This window comes from Coniophora puteana, assembly GCF_000271625.1.
Source record: "Coniophora puteana RWD-64-598 SS2 unplaced genomic scaffold CONPUscaffold_1, whole genome shotgun sequence".
Classification (NCBI taxonomy): domain Eukaryota; kingdom Fungi; phylum Basidiomycota; class Agaricomycetes; order Boletales; family Coniophoraceae; genus Coniophora; species Coniophora puteana.
In genome coordinates this window covers 990,934-1,010,785 of record NW_006913053.1, presented here as the reverse complement: position 1 = coordinate 1,010,785, position 19,852 = coordinate 990,934, and the positions used below count along the sequence as shown (strand labels likewise).

The 19,852-nt window shown below is 52.4% G+C and overlaps 7 protein-coding genes across 7 annotated transcripts; 3 read left to right on the top strand and 4 right to left on the bottom strand.

Annotated features, from left to right (window-relative positions):
* Positions 1-3,527: 3,527 nt before the first annotated feature.
* On the bottom strand, positions 3,528-4,211 carry CONPUDRAFT_43259 (uncharacterized protein; the record flags this gene model as incomplete). The annotated part of the gene is made up of 1 exon (XM_007764206.1): positions 3,528-4,211. A coding segment is annotated over one exon (684 nt), but the record flags the coding sequence as incomplete, so codon positions are not given.
* A 2,571-nt stretch (positions 4,212-6,782) lies between these two features.
* Positions 6,783-9,409, top strand: CONPUDRAFT_140876 (acyl-CoA N-acyltransferase). The gene is made up of 10 exons (XM_007764917.1): positions 6,783-6,931; positions 6,989-7,403; positions 7,459-7,837; positions 7,896-7,985; positions 8,042-8,117; positions 8,175-8,239; positions 8,295-8,388; positions 8,439-8,553; positions 8,610-8,779; positions 8,860-9,409. The coding sequence occupies exons 1-10, from the start codon at positions 6,880-6,882 to the stop codon at positions 9,237-9,239; spliced, it is 1,836 nt and encodes a 611-aa protein (XP_007763107.1). The 5' UTR covers positions 6,783-6,879; the 3' UTR covers positions 9,240-9,409.
* Positions 9,410-9,505: 96 nt separating this feature from the next.
* On the bottom strand, positions 9,506-11,115 carry CONPUDRAFT_161019 (uncharacterized protein; the record flags this gene model as incomplete). The annotated part of the gene is made up of 12 exons (XM_007764916.1): positions 9,506-9,650; positions 9,710-9,755; positions 10,158-10,215; positions 10,270-10,346; positions 10,399-10,431; positions 10,492-10,522; positions 10,584-10,612; positions 10,668-10,764; positions 10,822-10,854; positions 10,908-10,927; positions 10,982-10,991; positions 11,053-11,115. The coding sequence occupies 12 exons, from the start codon at positions 11,113-11,115 to the stop codon at positions 9,506-9,508; spliced, it is 642 nt and encodes a 213-aa protein (XP_007763106.1).
* A 930-nt stretch (positions 11,116-12,045) lies between these two features.
* Positions 12,046-13,341, bottom strand: CONPUDRAFT_78648 (uncharacterized protein). The gene is made up of 3 exons (XM_007764555.1): positions 12,460-13,341; positions 12,340-12,398; positions 12,046-12,286 (listed from the first exon to the last, which is right to left on the bottom strand). The coding sequence occupies exon 1, from the start codon at positions 12,908-12,910 to the stop codon at positions 12,701-12,703; it is 210 nt and encodes a 69-aa protein (XP_007762745.1). The 5' UTR covers positions 12,911-13,341; the 3' UTR covers positions 12,046-12,286; positions 12,340-12,398; positions 12,460-12,700.
* Positions 13,342-14,543: 1,202 nt separating this feature from the next.
* CONPUDRAFT_45965 (kinase-like protein) lies at positions 14,544-14,969 on the top strand (the record flags this gene model as incomplete). Its single annotated transcript, XM_007764371.1, has 2 exons — positions 14,544-14,600; positions 14,655-14,969. 2 exons carry the CDS (start codon positions 14,544-14,546, stop codon positions 14,967-14,969), a joined length of 372 nt encoding a protein of 123 aa, XP_007762561.1.
* Positions 14,970-17,141: 2,172 nt separating this feature from the next.
* CONPUDRAFT_148307 (uncharacterized protein) lies at positions 17,142-17,610 on the top strand (the record flags this gene model as incomplete). The annotated part of the gene is made up of 3 exons (XM_007764915.1): positions 17,142-17,174; positions 17,229-17,340; positions 17,396-17,610. The coding sequence occupies 3 exons, from the start codon at positions 17,142-17,144 to the stop codon at positions 17,608-17,610; spliced, it is 360 nt and encodes a 119-aa protein (XP_007763105.1).
* A 1,115-nt stretch (positions 17,611-18,725) lies between these two features.
* Positions 18,726-19,544, bottom strand: CONPUDRAFT_78647 (uncharacterized protein; the record flags this gene model as incomplete). The annotated part of the gene is made up of 5 exons (XM_007764554.1): positions 19,460-19,544; positions 19,205-19,407; positions 19,071-19,147; positions 18,886-19,012; positions 18,726-18,817 (listed from the first exon to the last, which is right to left on the bottom strand). Coding segments are annotated over exons 2-3 (196 nt in total), but the record flags the coding sequence as incomplete, so codon positions are not given.
* Positions 19,545-19,852: the final 308 nt, after the last annotated feature.

Sequence of the window (19,852 nt, the reverse complement as noted above, 5' to 3'; positions counted from 1 at the left end):
GATGGGTGCGCGGTCGTCGGCGTGCTGTTGCGTTGCCTCCTCCTTGTTGGGGGGGATGATGGTGGTATGGGTGGGTTCCCACTGGGGGTCGCGGCGGACAGCGGTGATGGTTTCGAACTCCCGGGGGTGGAGGTCGAAGTGATGGAGGAGTTCGTGCAGTGGCGAGCGGTGACGTTTTCTGTATCTGGTCGCTGCCTGCGCTACGTGTTTGTTCAGCGGGTGGGAGCGTGGGAGGGTGACGAGGCGGAGCGCTGCCCGAGCGCATACGCGTTGGAGGAGGAGTGGGAACGGTAGCAGATGGGCATGATAGTCTAAGACGTCCGTCGCCGTTGATCCCATGCCTCCCGTTGTCTGGCGGGAGGCGATTCATTGGACCCGGGGGAAGGAGCGAGCGACGCCTCGCATGGCTGGGGTTCTGTGACGTGTTGGTCTTGCTTCTGAGTCTTGCTGGTCCGCGGCGCCCTGATTCGAAACTAGCCCTCTGGAACCCTGCGCTAAAGATGAAGTGGCCCACACGTCAGCGGCATACAATAGTTTCGGAATAACAACGGAAATGTATAATCTACGAATGAATGCGGCCCGGATACCCTTACCGGCGTTGGCCAGTCGGTTGCATGCTAGTACATACTTCATGCCTTTTCCCAAGGCGTGGGCTGCTTGTTCCTTCCAGCGGAGCTGGTCATCGATGATGACGCCTAGGAACTTGTGTGATGTTGAGGCCTTGATCTCGTGGCCATCTATCGTGATCGGTGGTCGAGGGAGTTGTGTTCGCGCACGCGGTTTGTCTGGGTGGGGAGCTGTTCGGCGGGTGAGGCTGAGTAGCGCTGTCTTGTCGAGCTCGAACTGGCACGTGTGGGAGCGACTCCACTCGAGGGCGCCGTTGCGTCGCTCCATTAGGTCCCGCAGCTTGTCGTTGGCTTTTTCGATGGTTGGGCCGCGCGCGAGGTACGCGATGTCGTCGATGAAGCCTAGGCCTGACTCGCCATTCTTCTCGTCTGGTAGGGTCAGGAGGGGGGAATTGTAAAGTACGTATAGTATGGGTGAGAGTGGGCAGCCTTGATCAAGACCGCCCTGTACGTGAAAATCCGCTGACGTATAGTCGTCGAAGGCCAGGCGGGTGACTCGCCCTGTTAGCCGTCTTCGTAGCCATCCTACATATTCCCCCGGTACCCCTTTGTCTGAAAGGTCCCGGAGGAGCCGGTCGACGTTGACGCTGGGGAAGGCTCCCTTGACGTCGAGGAATAACGCGGAGACGTGGTGGTCGGTGGGGTGCGCCCATGCGTCGTGAACAAACTTGCTAAAAAGGTGGAGGGAGTCAGAAGTAGTGCGGCCCGGCCTTCCTCCGAAGTGGTTGGCCGGGAGCATGTTGTGAGTCTCTGCCATATGGACAAGGGACTCTGCCACGCATGACGAGAGTAACTTTGCCATTGTGTCCAGCAAAGCGATGGGGCGGTACGCTTTAGCCTGTGAGTAGTCGGGACGACCCGGCTTCCGGAGCACTATCGTGATGTGCTGCCTCCACTCCTGGGGGTAGACCTCCAGGGCGAATGTGGCTCGGAAGAGCGGGCCTAGGTAGGGTAGAAGGATATCATCAGCATGCGTGAACACCGCGTTTGCGACGCCGTTCGGGCCTGGGGCCTTGTATGGTTGCAGTCGTCGCACCGCTCGACTGATCTGTTGGTCCGAGACGGGCGTGAACTCCACCTCCGGCCGATCCGCAGAGGATGAGGGCAGGGGAGGCTGAGAGGAAGGGGGCGGCGGGGCGGGGAAGAATGTTCTAAAGAGCAGGTCGCTCTTGGCTCTGTTGTCGTTGATTGGGGCCCGCTCGCCCCCCTCGCCCGTTTCCACCAACGTTGGGATGCGCTGGTAACTGCCGTCCGACGGCGGTTGGCTGACGTATCGGTGGCCCGTCCAGATGGAGTCGGGGTCCACCTTCTCGAGCCAGTCCTCCCAGTGCTCGCGCTTCGCTTCGTCGATAGCGTCCGCGTACTTGGTGTGCGCTCGCGAGCACTCCTCATGTATCGGGTCACCGCGCTGATGGCGACGGCGGAAGGCCCGACCTCGCAGGCTTCTGTACGTCGCTCGGAGCGCCGTGAGGTCAGCAGTCCACCATCGTCTTGTGAACGGGGATATCTTTGCTAGGGGTACTGCTGCCTCAACTGCGGCCTCGATGGCCTTCGTGACGTGTTCAAGATATCTGTAGAAAGTTTCTTCATCAATTATGCTCTCGATAGGGGGGAGGTGTTTCAGTCGGGAGCGGAGCTCTGATCGGAGCTTATCTTGGTCCATTGCACGATAGTTCTTGCGTGAGATTGGGTGTGCCGCCACCGTCTTGACTTGGAGCTGGCTGATGATCGGGAGATGGTCAGTTTTTATCGGCCTCAACTCCGGCCGTACGTCGCACTGCGTGAAAAGGTCTGTCAGTTCTGCGTTGCAGAAAACGTTGTCCGGGCGCGTGTAGTTGCTCGTCGTCGACGCCTCCAGCGTCGGTATTCCGTGGGGTAGCGCCATCTCCATGTTGTAGTCGGCTAGTAGTGCAACCAGGCGGTCGGCCGCCCGCATGTTAGCCGCCGTGAAGAGGTGATCGTTGGCTGGGTCATCCCACAACGGATGGTGGCGGTTGAAGTCACCCAGCCACACCATGTGGTCTGGTGCCGGGGCCGAAGCCGATGGGCTGCGTTCCTCCTCCGCTTGGAGATGAGTCTCGAGGGCGTCCAGCGCCCCGTCGTGAGTTCCATCGACGTACATATTATAAAATCGAATTATACCTGACCCGGTGTCGACGTCTACCGCCGTTATGTCCGGGTGTGATACCGGGACTATCGTCCAGTGTTTCTTCGATAGAAGGTCGTTGCTGATGAGGAGAATAGAACGAGTGCGGCCCCCGCCGCTGACGTGGTGGGTCGGCGGGTAGATCGCAGACCAGTGCGACCCCGCCGGGGTTAGGTTAGTAAAGGGACTGAGGCCTGGTTCCTGGATCGCCGCTATGGCGTATCTGCGGGGGTCTAGTGAATGGAGCCACTCCCGTTGGCCCTTTTCGGATTTGTTCAGGTTCTGTTGCCAGAGCGTTATCGACTTGAGGGGCGGTGTTGGTGTGTGTATCATAAGTTGGTGTTGTGTTGTGTTGTGTTCGCCCCTTCGTACGCGGTGCTCCAGGTTTCGTCAGCCGCGAGACCTTCGGAGATGTCTCCGAATTCGGACGGCGCTCCTGCCTGAGAGGGAGTCTGCGATCTAGCGAACAGCGCCGGTAGAGTTTGGTGAGGCGGCGGGTCTCGCGTTGACTTCACCCGTTTCGCCCCGCCCTTGGCCTGGGCGCCCCTGTACTTCTTGGTCGATTTTTGGATGGCCGGGTTAGGGACTGAGCCCCGCTGGGCTGTCGGCGCCGCCGGATAGGTGGGGAGGGTGGGTCGAGGGATGGCTTGGTGGCTTGTCGGTTTCGTTCCCTGTGTCGCTGGGAGCATCGTGGCGCCCACTGCTTCCTGTTGGGGTGGTGGCTGCGACAGCGTCGGGAATTCTGTGATGGTGAGCGCTGGGGGTGCCTGGGGGGGGTTAGTTCCGTCGACGCGTTCCCAGGTCGCCGGGTCGTCTGTCGGGAAGAGGCGGAACTGCGCCTCGGGGTGGGCGCGTTGGTACTTGGTGCGGTTGGTCTCCGTCGTTGGGCAGTTCCAGTCCGAGGCCATGTGGTCATGTTGGTTGCCCGCCTTCGCGCAGTTCGTGCACTTGGGGGCGGAGCCGGGCACTGCGTCGCACTTGTCCGTGCTGTGTGCACCCGCGCAGAACGCGCACGTCCATCCCAGAGCCGGGCACGTCGCTGCCATGTGTTCACCCTTTGTCGATTGGCACTTGAAGCATCGTGGTGGTTCCGGGAGTGATTTTCTAGAATAAACCCGACGGCCTTCGACCATCATTCCTTCCTCGATGGCCTTGTTGGCCATCGTCGCAGACGTGAAGGCCGTTTTTAGGTGGGCCGTGCGTTGCCCCGGCTTGCGTCTGGCCACCCGTTTGATCCACTCGGCCCAGGTGACCCCTCCTACTGGGAGGCCTGAACTTGCTAGCACTTCCTCGACCTCCTCCTTCGAGCTCGGGTCGAAAGAGACGGGCACGAACTCTGTGATCACCACGAAAACCGGGGGTTTTACCACCGCGTTGGGGGCGAAGCCCTCTGCAAACGCTTTCCGGGTGTCCTCTGAGTTGATTGCCTCCGCCGCTTCGGCCGAGGAGAGGGTAAAAGATACGTCTCCACTGGTCAGCTTCTTTGCGGAAATGATCGACGCACCTTGTATTCCTGTGACTCCCTTCGCCTCCAGGCCCTCCAATGCCACCTTCGCCTTCTCTACCAGCACTTTTTCTTCCATCGTCTTCCACTCCGACCCCGGCTCGTTGGTTTGAGCGACCAGCACACTCTTCGAAATGGCGGTGCGGCGCGCCAGCGCTCGGGCCTGTTCCTTGGGGGGTCGGGTAGTCTTCACGGCTGACGCGTAGTTGAGGTGGGCGGGTTGAGGCGCGTTCGTCCTCAAGTCGATGGCCATGGAGAGCGTCTTTGCCTTGCTCTCCAGCTCAGCCGCCGTGTCCTCTAGTTTCTTGCTTTCTTTCTGGAATGTGGTGGTCGCGTCTATTAAAGCTATCTTTGCGTCTTCGTTCGCCGACATGACGTCGTGAGCTGTCTCGCTGGCCGTCCGGAGGAGTGCCAGGGGGGCGGGCGCTTCTTTTTCCAGTCGTTCTCTCCATGCCTCCATTAGTTCGGTCGTCTGTTCTTCCGCTCGGGACCGGCGTATGAGAATGGCGTAGGCCCTTAGCACGTCGGAGACGCCCTGGGGGATGTCCGGGTTGTTGTCCACGTATTCGAGTAGTCCGTGGGTGAGGATGGCGATTGCTGAGCTATTGGCTGGGGACTTCGGGAGGGAGGGGGTGATCAAGCCGGAGGCCTCCGTGTACGTTGTGATGGTTGTTGGCCTGGATGGTTTCTCTATGATTTCTTTTGCTGTGCGGGGATGGGTTGGGGCCGTCGCTGTTGGGCGAAGTCCCGTTGAGTTCCGCGTGCTGCGTGTGCCCGAGGGCGGCTTGAGTGATTCCGGCGGGACCGGTGCCATGTTGATGGGCTATCACTACGTCTATGGTTGGGTTTGGATTGTACTTAAGGTACGGGAGTTGATATTCTATTCCTTTGTGCAACGTCACTGAGCTATGCAAGGTCTGACGAGGCTGCCGAAAATACCGGGGTCCTCTAGGGGTGCCAGACCAAACAGTTGGTGGTTGCTGAGAAAGGAAGGTCATTCTTGTTTGATTTGCTAAGGTCCACCAACGTATACTCAAGCTAGGACCGAAGCAGAGGTTTAGAGGCACTTGGCTTTGCTGACTTTGAAAATTTGAAGTCTTCGACATCGAGTTGTTGAACCTAAATCGCATCCACTGCCCCTTACCTCCATCTCCATTTCTCGCCTTACCCTCGTATTTTGACTGTCTATCGCCGAGTTTGACTTTGCTAAAAAAATGCCTGGCTAGTCTACATCCGACGTCCGCTGAGCTTTCCGCTTCTTGTTGTTTCTTAGGTTTTCCACAGAATCATTCGAGGTCAGCCGTCAGTTGCTGGAAGTTCTTGCTTGCGAAATCGCAAGGCGCTGGCGGCGATTCTCATGACATCCTCTGGCTTACAAGGTCCCCGATGCCGAGAAAGGGACTACTCTTGGTTTCACGATTATCCTCAACACGCCTCAATGTCCTCGTGCATGCGCCTACTATGGTGCCCTGTCGTTGCATCAAACGCTCATCAGGCGAAGAACTCTTCATTGAGCTGGTCCACCTCATATCACGGATTTACGACGGACACAAGTCTCCTTGTTTGATTCTAGGGTATCATGCTAGATCTCTGTTAAAGCGATTTCTAGCTCTGCGTTGGACCACATGGATGTGGCGAGGGAATGCTACCCAGCCAACGCTTTAAATCGAGAACTCCCGCTGCTAGCTCCATGGGCTCTCTGAATTTGCAGGCTTATGCAAGGCTTACATTGCCTCGAGTGACACACCTCCAGCCATTCCAAGTTGTGCCGCCACCATCTACAGCCTTTCGCTCTTTTGAGAATCGTGGCTAGTCGCAATGTCGTCATTGTTGGTCTCAATGCACCTCTAACGTCTGGATTGCGATTCACTGCCTTGACATTGGCCGTCTTGTGAGCTGAGCTGGAAGCTTGAATACATTTGCCCAGAGCAAGCTCTCGTGACCGTTCTTGGCTCCATCATCAGGATTGGAGAGGATTGGAGAATTCTGGACATATCGCAAGTGGTACTAAGAGAGCATGTACCGGATATTTGCCCTTTGGAGTCCAGCGACCTTCCTAAGAGACTTCTCTTCTCTATGACAACAGTCCTCGAGCCAGAATGGCTAGCAAATACTTTGAAAACAAGTATACGATTGCTCTAGGCTGGAAAACACCTTTGCCTTCCCACAAATCCAGACTGTCTCAAGGAATAACGAGTTGCAGGAGAGTTTTGAAAAGTGGATGAAGCAAAAATGAGTACATGGCGCTCAAAGCTGTACGAATACCGTCTCAATAAGATGTTGCTGTCAGTGAATAATCGCAAACAATTTTAGTGCCTATCACAATGTATGTATGACATGGGTTGGCGTCGAGTTGCTACGAAGGTCGCACTTCCTTGCCAGGATGTACCTTCTCAAGATTGGACCAGTCGACCTCGGTGAACGAGTTACGAACTGATTCAGCGTTGGAAGCGGCGTTTCGGTTTGGAAAACATCCGTTTACCTAATTGGTTGAGACGCGTTTCGCGTCCTCCCCGAGGTTGTAGGCCGAATACACAGCACCTCAACTACCCATTGCGCTGAGACATCTCTCTGTCTGATTACTACCCCAAAGGCATTGCAACATGACGTCCAGCAACCAGGTGCTGTATGCTGTGGAGAGGAACGGCATCAGTCGTAAGCCACGCTACATTTGCCGCGTTTGACCAACCGAAGTCACGACTCCACCCCCAGAACTTGCCCAAGTCCTCCAACGACGACCTGATGGCCAGGTCTACGTCCACTATGAAGGTGCGGACAAGCGCATGGACGAATGGCTACCTGGAGAAGACCTGCAACTCGTGGACCCTGACACGCTCCCCGAGAGCCAGACCCGCGCTCGGAAGCGTAAACGCCAATCCAGCCATGTTGACCTGCGTCAGAACCCTCCAATACTAGAAGAACCTCTCTCCAGCAACGTCGGCCCTTCAACGATGGAGTATGTCTCGGAGAGCCTTGAAGACATCTCAGAAGCGGTTATGGAGGGAACCAAGTCGCTGGCCGATAGCGGTCTGACGGAAGAAGAATTCGACCTCCAACACCACAAGCAAATCACCGCAAAACGCAACTTTGACAAGGTTAACTTCGCAGGGTATCAGATCAAGACATGGTGCGTCCGCATGTTTTTGAGCAGCTTATGCCTAGTGTTGAACGACACACCCTAGGTATTTCTCCCCATACCCCCTGACCGACTCCGAACTCGAAGACCCAGCTCAACTCAATCCATTGACAACGACTTCCTACCCGCGACGTCCTTCTGCTACCTCTTCCTCAACAAACCCATCGAAATCTTCCCAAAGCTCACCCGACCCTACCGTTCCTATCAAAGCACCAACCAAAGGCCTGGCTGCGGCGGGCAAGAGTGTCGTTGGCTCCAAGATACCCGGCGTACCACGCACGAGTGTCCGAACACATGGCCGCACCTCCGATTTATTTGCCGGAGGACTCACCCGCTCGCATCTTCAAGGCGAAAATTCGCTTTTATGGGTGTGCGATAGGTGCTTCAAGTATATGTCGGATGGAGGTTCATGGGAGCTACACGCCGTGAGTTGATTTGCTGAGTATACCCGACTCCCTACCGTGCTTACGATGGCATCTGAAGAAACGGTGCGACAAACGGCATCCTCCTGGCGAGAAAGTCTATCAACGAGGCGCGCATATAATCTGGGAGGTAGACGGGGCAAAGGAAAAGGTATGCATTGCCCACTATAACCGTCTCAAAACTTCTAACGTTGCAATTACACTAAGCTGTACTGTCAAAACCTTGCATTGTTTGGGAAACTTTTCATTGACGTCAAGACAATATTCTTCGACTGCGATAATTGTAAGCGCTCCATGGCAGAAAACTTGGCTTTGTTATAATACTCAAAATTATATCAAGTCCTCTTCTACATCCTAACCGACGCCGACTCTCAACGCGACCATGTTATCGGGTTTTTCTCCAAAGTAGGTCTTCAGGATATAAACGCCGAAAATGGTGTTGCTAAGGCATGAAGTGCAGGAAAAGGTTTCGTACGATGACTACAACCTCGCATGCATAGTTGTTCTTCCTCCCTATCAGCGAAAGGGTTATGGAATGCTCCTCATTGAATTTAGTAAGTTGACCTGATTAAGTCTCGTCAGCCATTCCTGAGTTCACGGATAGGCTACGAACTTTCGCGAAGGGCTGGTAAAGTCGGCACGCCAGAACGGCCTTTGTCAGATTTGGGTCTCAGAAGCTACCTCACCTACTGGGTCGGCACTCTCATCCGATTCTTCAGGTGCGCGTCATTTTTTACTATTATGGTGAATAACTTTGAGATATGTGTCTTCTCAGACGTCTCTTGAATATCTTGCCTCCCGATATTCAGGTTAATTCCATTGGAGGCCTCCCAAACCTTAACAGCTTTGCTACCGTAACACCGAATGGTGAGCGGAAAAAGAAGCAGCTTAAAGGATGGGCAGGCGAAATTGACGGTACATCTACCACAGGCTGGTGGTCCGACGGTAAGGGCATCCCGTTCTCCGGCTGTCACTTCGGCGCAGCTCATCAACCTCGATGCCTCTCGTCTTCATTTTGCCCTCAGAAACCATCAACTCCCTCCGCACAATTGAAAGCACCCCAAATTTGGACGGAAGCGTGACATCGCATGTCGTCGTTCGCTGCACACTGGAGGAAATTTCCCGTGCGACGAACATGCGCGTAGAAGACTGCGCATTTGCGCTCAACGAATGCGGCCTCCTCGTCCGGCGACGAGTTACCACCGCTTCTGTGATTAGGGATAGCGAACCAGCTTCGGCTAGACCCACGCCGTCGCAAGTGGATGGGGAGACCGAGGAGGTCGGCACGCTGAGGAACGAGGAACAGCTGATGGTAGTCATTACGCGTGAGGCCGTCGAGGCCGTTGCGGCGGAGAAGAAGGTCAAGCCTATATGCATGTTGAGTCCGGCGCATGTGTTGCTGTGACCGAATGGACGCTTATACCTTTTCAACTCAATGCTATGCTACTTTCCTACTATACGATGCTTCATCTACTCCTGCCTCTGCTTTGGGGATTAATGTATCCATGGATTTGCTCTTATCGCCATGTTTTACAAGCATGGCCGTGAGGAGATGACAGCCTATATGTGTTACGGGGTACACACATCGTTTTCCATCACATCAGAACCCAGTTTTCGCCAATTTCGAGCTTAAAGCAATCCTCGGGATGATGCATTCATGATAAATTAAACCTAATCATCCCATAACGAAGAGTTCTCAACGTCCGCCACGGTGATGGTAAAGGTGGGACCTGGCCGCCAGTTACACTGGTCCTCGTTAAGCCACAACATGCGGTGCATCCGGGTTACAAGTAGAGCTTGTAAAACCACCTGTAAACTACGCAGACACAACGTAGAGTTTTAGCATGTGAATCGATACCTTGCACTCACACGTACTTGTAGAAGAGGGCGACGTATGCATACTGGTGGGAGGCAAGGAAGACTAAGTGGGATGTCGATACGGGGAACTGAGACAGCTTACGTCGGCTACGAATGTGACGACTATGTTGACCACGGAGCAGACTTGATATTGTTCTCATTTTGAGCGGAGGGATCGATCTAAAGGCAGATTTCGGCACGTACCTACTCCGCATGCAAAGTAGAATGCATTATGTCGTATCAGCAATCCGTAGATATCGCAGTTTGTGTCGTGAAGCCGTTGCATCCCTCGTATTAACGTGAGAATTAGTAGCTCTGCCTGAAATGCGATGAGGAAGATGTAAGGGCAAGCTGAAAGGACAGCTGGGTAAAGGATGAAGCAACTCGAAGCATTTGTTCCGTTAAACTCGATGTCTAGCGTCTCTGAGCATCTCGCAACGTCTAACAGGGTAGGCACGACACTCACAGTTAACGACCGACGTCGGCGGTTGGAACGTGACGAGGATAGTGGCGAGGATAACAAGCTGATTTATCGTAAGTTCCGGTACGTGTATAAGATGACATGGGCCCAAATTTACCACCAAGCTTGTCACGATGAGAACCAGTATCCGCTTGTTACGCTCCCATAGGGCGTAGACACGCATAATGAATAATGCTTTTAGGCAGTCAGACAGCCTTCTGCGTCGTTACGTTGGGGATGGCCTCACATTCTGATCCAAGGACTACGGACGTGCTCAGCACTACCGCATCATTGTAGTGAGTGATATGGAGTTGATATGAACATCACAGTAAGACCTCACCAGTTGCTGGAGTGACGAGTTTCTGGCAAAGCTGTCCGCGGATATGATTCAAGGCCTGTACTCCAATGTGCATCATATGAAGATATACGTACTGATGGAGTGTCTCCCGAGAAAGAATTATCTGATTCGTCGGCGGACATCACGAAGTGCGCGCACAAGTTGCGATGTCCACTCACAGAAGAGGTGGAGGCCCAGCATAGGGAACGTCATATAGCGGGCAACGACATAAAATGATTTGGCTAGCCGGAAGCGAGCTTTTCGCATGTAGACAACCTAGAGCCCTATCAATATCTCCACGGCAGCCTAGCCAACGCAGCCCTGGGGACGCACCTCATCGTCAAGCGTTAGGATGTAATCATACACCTAGACGAGGTAATAGTTAATAGCGCCTCATTGTCCATAGTCTAACGTCTTACCCATATAGCTAACGTGCAAACTAGGGCGGTGTTCAGTCTTATGTCTATACATCCAGTAGAACGTCTCGACTCACTGTAAATTGCCTAGTCAACAAAGGATAATATTGTGAGCAGCAACTATGGGAAGACCCAAGGCATGTCTTACATTCAGGCTGTAAAAACTGGCCTTCCATTGTTCTACATGAGCGATATCGAAGGAGGCAGACATAGGGAATTCACTTTGAATGCGTGGCCGTTTCACTCGCATTTATATACATGACGGTCCACATCGTCCAATGGTTCCCCACTGGTAACTTGAATGGGCTTCTTGAAGGGTTTGATGGTACTAGGAATATTTAGTCCGATGGCGATGCGCTTCCTGTGCGAACATAGGCGTTAGCACGTCTTATTCCCCGAGAGCGCGAAGGTGCCATGTACACCATCGACTGATGGACTCGAAGGTTGCAACCGTCGTGCCCACGACGACGTTGGACGTCAATGGACCACGCCCACCCGTGTTTCAGATGTTTTGACATCACTAATAGTTGACGGGGCAAAGGCTGGACGAGTGCTTGACGTAACTTGATTACGACGCGGTGAAGAGCATCTATGTCATAGCTGACTTGTTGGATTTCATAGATATCATATGCCAGGAAAACGTGACATTGAGGAGTTCAATGCGACCAGATAGGAGCCCCGACTTGACAGCGACGATATTCAGGGAGCGCCGTCCGCCCCGAACGCGGACAAATTTGAACAATCAACCGAGAGTTGGACTTCAGACGAGCTTCGAGCTCGGTGTCAAGCGAACGAATATTACAAGGGTAAACATTGAACGTTCGTGCACGTCCGCGACCAACATAGAGCTTGTATGTATGCTGACGAGATCGCCGCAATTATGTACCAGTGACAGAGTCGAAGAGTTGCCAATATTGTGTTTGGTCCGAAAATCCCATAGCGGAGTTTTGGGACCGTACTGCGCTGAGCCCAATTTAGTCAGGTTTTTGAGCAAAATCAGCAAAGACAGTGTTTCGGTGCCTATGAAGCTGCTGGCGGGTTCAGACCCGCTTCATACGTCAAGCAAGATGCCACTAAACTCTCCATACCAGGCTGGAGACTTTCAAATGTTTGCTTCAAACGACGACAGGGCAGTTTCGCAGGGAACAACATTTTGGTTTGTGTGGGGCACATGACACCTGACGTTGAAGCCATGTGCCTCTTTCGCTGCGCAGGAAGGCCAGGACACCGCCTCCCTGCAGTTCAGTATACCACGATCTTATGCTTTGCGGTATTTAAGGTGCACCCGGCCTACCGTTTTCGCTGCTCTTGATACCTCTCAGCCTCCTCACCTTTGCAACGGGCAACATGGCAGACTGGGGTAACGATGACAGCTGCACGGGGTGAGTGCATGAGCATCCCTACTGATACATTGCATAACGCCACTTGCCTTTAGCTTCAACGTGAGGTGCATCACATCACGAAATGTGATCATAGGAGTGGTTGTTGCTATTGGTACGTTTTGAGATAGCGTATAACGCCGACTGCCAATATAACATACCGTTTGCTCTCTCAGTCGTTGTTTGCCTGACTTTCCTTCTCCTTTGCATCTGCTGCTGTAGACGACGCCGTAGGGCTCGTTCTCAGGAGCAGCCGGTTTGGCCCCAAGGTCCTGCGCAACTTGGGAATGATATGCACCGGCGGCCTGAGACTGTCTACACATGGCCATCTCAGCCCCAGGCCCAACCAGGATCCGCGGCGAGGCACTCCCAGAGCCGCCCCGAAACGCTTCGTCGATCAAGTAGTGTGACTTCTCCTCAGCGAACATCATCGCCTCCTGCGTTACCTCCTCGTGCTGGAGTGGTTCTTACTCGCCGGTCATACGTCGAACAGTTGACAAACTCTTCGGCTTCACCTCCGCATGCTGCGGCTTCCTTGGCACGTCGGTCGTATGCGGGACAGCCCTCGCCAGCATCGCCTGATTTCCCAGTGCCTGCAGTTCCGTTGCAGAACCAGTTCTCTACCATTGGACCACACCCTTCTCCAAGACCTGCCAATCCATTTCGGGCTCTCGCCGCGTCTTCATCTCACACTCCCGACCTTGTTCCAAACTTTGTAACCCATGACAGTATGCGTGGAGCAGCGTCTCCACCTTCCCCCACAGCCCTTCCACCCACGCCACGCAGAGCTTCTCGTGTATCCTTAGCCTCAGAAATTCCTGCCCCCCGCCCTCCAAGCCTCCCGCCTCGCTCTCCACCGCTCTCTTTTAGATCTATGCCTCCACCGTCGGCCGCCGCTTTTCGCACGCATTCTCCTCCACCTCCTTCGTTCACCTCACTCCCTCCTCCCGATCGCATGGGACCATTGACTGGCATATCTGTCCGCCCACCTCGCATCGCCATCAATCATCCTGCCCCGAGTCGCTTGGACACGGCCTCTGTAGTGGACGAAAATAACGAACCTCCCCCGGCGTACACCCCTATATAATGTATCTATAGACTCGATGGACCACATTCAGATATCTGAGACTGTTTAAGACGGCTATTCCACGGTGACCTTCCCTGTATCCCTTTTGACTGAAAAGTACAATGGCATGTTTGATTTTGGCACTTCGATCTGGTTGACTTTCAGAGAACGTGACGTGATGGAACGCGCCTTACCTGGCGACCGAAGCGTGGGCGATCGGCTCTGTCTCTACCTTCTTGTTCGACCGCCTTTTCATCCGTCGCCCTCCATTTTGCCTGATTTTTGACTACCCATCTACTCTTGAACTTGGATATATCCTCCGTGACTTCGAGAACATGCAGAAGGATCACGACAAGACAGAACAGCACCCCAGTAGTCCGGTGCCTCCGCGGCTCTCGGCAACAGCATGGGACCTTTCGCCGTTTTCGGTTGGTTTTTTGACTGCACGTTATTGGTCGCTGATGCATCTAAATGCAGGAATCATTCAGCGTGATGGTCGAAGACGAGACATCTCCGCTCTTTGGGATGGAGGACCTCTATTTATCTCCTGGCAATTGTTCAATGCAACCCGAGGCGGCTCTACCAGACGAGAGCTATAATGTTGAGGTATAGTTCTCCCTAAATATGTCATCATATAGTGCATGCATGCATGTATGCGCGCCTTACGTGTCAACACAGATCCGAGCACTGGATGAATTATCGCCAAAGTATAATAATGGTCTTGTTGAGGTGCGTTGAAATGATTAACTTTGTCTCCAGTACTTATTCCAGTAGGAAGTCATGGTCATTTCTCCCAAAACCAAAACGCCGAAAACGCCTTCCTCTAGCCGCGCAACTCCGCGGGAAGTCACCCTCGAATCGTTCAAGTTTCTCCATGCTCTCTCCCACGGGAACGAATCCAGCATGCATCTCTGTAGGAAGCGCGACAACCTCCAGCTGTACGCTGTAAAGGTTGTTACGAAAGACTGCAGCCCGACGTACTCCCCGATTGCGGACAAAACGTATCTTACCCTTTTAAAGACTCTCGAGTCTGTCGACAAATTGGGGAACCCATTCCTCATTCCGCTACGTTGGTATTTCCAGGATGAGGTCTTCTTGTACTTGGTAGCGGTAAGTTTCCCTTGTCTGTCGCAGTTTAATGTGGTCTGAACGGAAAGCTAGGACTTCTACCCCGGAGGAAACCTCTCAGAGCTCATGTCGCGAGAAGGCACTCTCCCGGCGGAACGCGCTCGCTTCTACGCTTGCGAGATGGTGGGTCATGTCTCAGGTTTCTAACTGACGATAAGTTGACGAAAGTCCTAACAGATCCAAGGGCTCAAGGCCCTGCACGAGGCCAAGATAACTCACGGAAACCTGAAGCCCGACAACATCCTCTTCAACACCTTCGGCCACGTCGTCATATCTGGCTTTGGTTCGAATACAAAGACATTACCATCATCGCCGAGTACGACTGGGGAGACGACGAAGTCCATGCTTTACCAAGCCCCGGAACAACTGTTGGGTTGGAGCCACGACACCCACGTAGACTGCTGGAGCTTTGGCGAGGTGCTCTTTACGATGCTCTTCGGATGCGTGAGTGCGGAAGGGTGTTTCATACATCATGGCTGGCTGATTGCTTGAGTAGCATCCATTGGTGACCGAGGTGGATCACGACAATGCCATCGTTCTCCGGACGAAGACCGTTCACTGTGGCGTGTCATTTCCGTCGTCACCTCCGTCTGCTCTTGAGGCCCAGGATATCATCCTAAAGGTCGGTCCCAAATCCCTACGAGACAAGGTCACTAAATCTGTGATCAGTGCATGGAGCGTAACCCAGCTTTACGACATACGGCAAAGGAGCTCATAAATCACAATTATTTCTCATCCGTGTGAGTATTTCCTTGAAAGAAGCGCATTCTTTCGCTAAGACACTCGTAGAAAATGGGATGAGGTGATCGCAAGAAGTACATCAGGTAATTTATACCTTTTGGGTACGCTTTACTGCTGAACCTCGCCGCAGTCCCTTCTAGCATTGTTTCCATTCCTAACATCGATAGCGATCATCGGTCAGAGGCCGTCACGTCGGCCTGTTTTGTAGAAGGGCCTCGATCTATTGTCGCTGGAGTCACCTCAGGCGTCTCGGCTGCAGCAGCTCCTACGAGCACAGCGAAGCGCCTCAAACCATCACACCGCAAGTCTTCCCTCAGTTATGACAAGAACGCTGTTCGGCTGGACATCGTACCGGAAGCGTCTGTAGAGGACGAACCAACCGAGAACGCGACCGGGAAGCAGGACTGGAGGACCCTTACCAGCACGTCTCCCAAGGAACAGCTCGGGAACTTGGTACCGACCATTCAGTCGACTTTGCAACCCGAAACGAAGTCGCTTCGTTGCTCTTCATCTTGGACACATGAAAGCAACTTCGGCCTTCGCTTGCGTTCTGATCACTCGCCACAATCGCCTATCATGGACACACTGACTCTACGGCAGCGCGACTCTTATACGACCATGACGACGAACTCAGTGGCGACCAGGGCTAGAAACAAACTGCGAAAGAATCCTCTCAGCACTCCCGTTCTGCGCTCCGAGGGTCGTGGGTGCTCGCCGGTCTCTGATGAAGCGGTACAAAGCGGCCACGACATTGGGTTAGACCCAGTGGAACCTCATTTACGACCTCCGAAGCCGCTAACCCTTATACGTCGATGCCGATCCATGTTCCGAGGTGGCCTACCCGCTCTTCGCCGCAAATTTTCGTTTTCTAAACCAGACTTTGAGCTTCCGATGCATCCAACCACCACGGGTGACTCTCCCACCGAGGGAGAGGTCATCAACATCATGCGTGAAATCTACGGCACCTCATGGAGTCTCCCCGGCGTCGCTTCGGGCTCGAGCTCATCCCCGGAAGAGTCTGATGGTCCCATCACTCCGACGCCTCGCGACCTTCAGGGCCCGTGCGTCGGCAAGATCGAAGAATCGACGCTTCGAATGGGTTCTTCTTCTGGACTTTGTCTTTTAATTTAGACTCTATGACGCTAATGTTTCCCTGAGAAGACCGCCCGACGGCCCCCTTCGTGCAGCTTCTTGCCTAGGCTGCGTCTCTCGGCAACCGATCTTTCTAGCGACTGCGCCGCAGAAAAAGTTCTTCAGGTTTTCTATGTACTACGCATTCTGTTGGTAATAATCCGAGCAGTGTTATAATGTTACTATCACGCTTAATCACACCTAATAGCAATTGCACAGAATCGCACAGAATCGCACCCGTCTTAGAGGACATCAAGTATAAGCGAGGAGACAGGGCTAGCCGGTGTCAAAATTTGCGTGGCCGAAAAACTGACATCATGCGCGCTCAGAGATTGCTTGCGCTGTCGGCGCCAACCAGCGTTGACCTACGATGACCCGCAAAGCAGATTGACGCGTTGCCATGTTCATCTGTCGGTCCGTAGCGCCGAGCCAGGAACTCAGCTTTGTGAGCGAACTCCTATTGGCCCCTATATGTAACACGCTCATTTTCTACGCGATCATTAGGCGATCCCGAATTGTGGCCGAGTGTCCGGTAGGCGCAATCCCGCACGCCGTGTTCAACGGACTCAACGAAGTCAAGGTTGACAGAAGTCACAGAACTCGACGCGACAAAGTTTGCTGTGTAAGCCAGTGTGCTGGCGGAGCACTGAATTTGATGCGACCCTTAACACATGTGCGCGGCATGCCCGAAGGTATAAGTACTTTGGCGGCTTGTCTGTTCCTGTCTGTTCGCATCCACCTTCTTTTTTGCATTCTTCGGTCTCGGGAATCCCAACTTGTCTGGAAGGGCCAATGGTAACTTTATCTAACCGTTGTTTTCTTGAGGTGAGTCCTGCCGCCTCGACTCTCAGTGGTCTTCATGATCGATCCTGGTTTTAGAAGGGGCTCGGTCTGGTGCTTCAGGCCATTGACGAGGATAACAATCACTCTTATCCCGAAGCTCTCCGCTTATACCGTGACGCGATTGATTGTCTTGCATCTGCGTTAGAAGGTTTGCGCCGCTCCATGTCTTCACACTAATTCAAGCCGCTGATATCTCGAGGAAGGCGAAACAACGGAAAGCAGTAGAGACATTATCCGTCACAAAATCTCCGAGTACTCGCTGCGCATAGCAGACATCGAACGACACGTGAAGTTCCCTTCGAAACATGACTCGTTCCCCGACCCCGACTACTTCCCAATGCCAACCTTCGGTGAAGCGCTCTCCACCGCCATCAAGGAGAAATTGCTTTCGTCCTCAGATGACTCCGAATCCGACTAGACTACCCCCGCATGGACGTCTTGCATCTCTCTCGATCTCTCCCCGCATCTCTCCTCTCCACTGTTATCCCACCATCATCTTGTTACTAATCCGCATATGACATAATAGTAAGTCCGAGTTTTCATCTTGCCTTATGATAACATTTTGTCTTAACCCCGCTTGCTTCGATCGCAGGGTTCACTCATAGAAATTAATGTATCCTAACAGGCAAACTACATGCATCGAGACAATGCATCGCCCAGACTGCATTTATCAAGCTGTCTCTATAACATATACATACCATACTTGTAGAGCTACTCTCCACCATATACACACGCCTTCACCTTCTAGTATCACCACTTGTACTTGTCGTGATACTGCTTTCGTTCAGTATCTTCCTAATAACTATCTTACATTCAACACATGTCCTGCGTAATTGTCGGCTTTTTACTCGGGTAAATACGACAACGCACGAGCGCGATGCTTCCGCTTCGACAAGAAATGACCAAATTGCATAGCCAGTGCTGGCCTTAGTTGGAGATAGCCTGGGAAACTCATATTGGCACACGACTGATGCATAGTAGATCGTTAAGCTATTCATAACGCAACCCCCGATTTGATGAACACTGTACAGGCTGGCTTAGAACCAAGGCGAACATTACTATAGCATAATGTTCGTGTAAGCTTTTGTCACATATTTTGCGACAGATATCAAAGCTGCACTCACTGAACATTCTCCAGACTGCTGAGAAAGTATACGCGGTGACTGAAAGCGTATGTTCGACATCCCCCTCGTCCTTGTCTCTAGCTCACCTCCTAGTTCCTTGTCTGTCATCCATAAACACCTATGCATCCTAGTTGCGATCAAGGAATGGAGTATGAACTGCGTGCTAAGTAGAGGTTTCACATTCTCAGTCGGCAATGCATGTAAGGCTACTCACTTGCCAAACATTCCGCTGTATCCACTCTGGGATCATCCAGTTTGTCATTAATGCTAAGGGAAAGATAGAAGACTCAGCTGACCTTGAGGCAAACCATCAATATGATATTTGTGACCGACAAACCTGAGATAGAACAGATTAGCTTCGAGGCCACGGAACAAGAGAGGGTCACATACCCAGGTTGCAAGTAAAGTAAAAGAAATTGTGCTGAATCATCGTACGGGCAAGCCGGCTTTTGGTTTGGCGGTACTTCAAGAAGGCACTGATTGCTGTCAACAATACGAACTCTTCCTCGTCCAGGATTTCTACAGGTTACGACACTGTAAGGAAACGTTAGAGTATAATAAGTACATACCCAATTCTAATACAACGAATGGAATGTAAATAATCGGCAGGAGTTTGCTGGTGCCCAAGAAATGCCCGGAATTGTTCACGACTGACCACCTTGAAGAGAGTAGTAACAACGAGGTTAAAACAGTAGCCTTGCATTGTCCAACAGTTAAAGTCATTTTCTCACTACAGCCAATAACTAAAACTCACAAAGAAAGTCGTCAACATAATGGCTAGTATCTTCTTTTTTAGGCCCCACAAGACGTAGATTCGCGCAATGAGCATGGCTAGATCATTTGTCCCATGAGGCCACGGTGTGAAACTTTGTATAGAAAGCAACCTACTTTCCGTACAAAAAACCATCAGTACGCCGGGAACTAATAGGATTCGTTGATCACAAGTGAGCCAGCAGGCGTAAATCAAATCATGAGCTTCACCTTCTACTTGTGGACGGCCACCATCGCACTGGACGAGTGATTTACTCATTTTATCCACATAGCAAAATGACCTGGTTAACTCACTAAAAACGGTTTATTTCTAACGCATGCTGTAGACTTGATAAATAGATTATTATATCACCTTCAAGGACGCTGGCTTACTGTAATTCATTCCGACGAGAGTCCACAATGTTGAACCAAGAGTAATCATATATAGAACCTTCAGCTTGCTCATCTTGGCGTTAATGAGGTAGAGGACCTAGGAAGGGGAAGAATAACGGTACTCTTGTTACAAGATCGCCTCTCATCATAATCAACGTTACACACCTCTTTGTCAAAATCCAGGCAGTGATGATACACCTGGATACGACTGCAGGTAAGCATGTCGAAGCGTTACGGCCATGTTTAGTGTACTTCCCCAGAAACATGTTACGGCGACTTCAATCAACCGTCAAACCTCGTTGTTAATAACCAATCAAGTTTAGATTTACCATATGTATACTGGATTAGATGGCGTTAGAGTTTAATCTGAGACGGAACTGATGACAATGATTG

What these genes read in the sequence shown, in the direction of transcription:
- CONPUDRAFT_78648 (XM_007764555.1), bottom strand. Translation starts at nt 12,910, where the DNA reads ATGGTAGAGAACTGGTTCTGCAACGGAACTGCAGGCACTGGGAAATCA.
- CONPUDRAFT_140876 (XM_007764917.1), top strand. Translation starts at nt 6,880, where the DNA reads ATGACGTCCAGCAACCAGGTGCTGTATGCTGTGGAGAGGAACGGCATC. An exon ending in TAGACGGGGCAAAGGAAAAG is followed by an intron (nt 7,986 to 8,041) that starts GTATGCATTGCC and finishes AATTACACTAAG; the next exon opens with CTGTACTGTCAAAACCTTGC. An exon ending in ACTCTCATCCGATTCTTCAG is followed by an intron (nt 8,554 to 8,609) that starts GTGCGCGTCATT and finishes GTGTCTTCTCAG; the next exon opens with ACGTCTCTTGAATATCTTGC.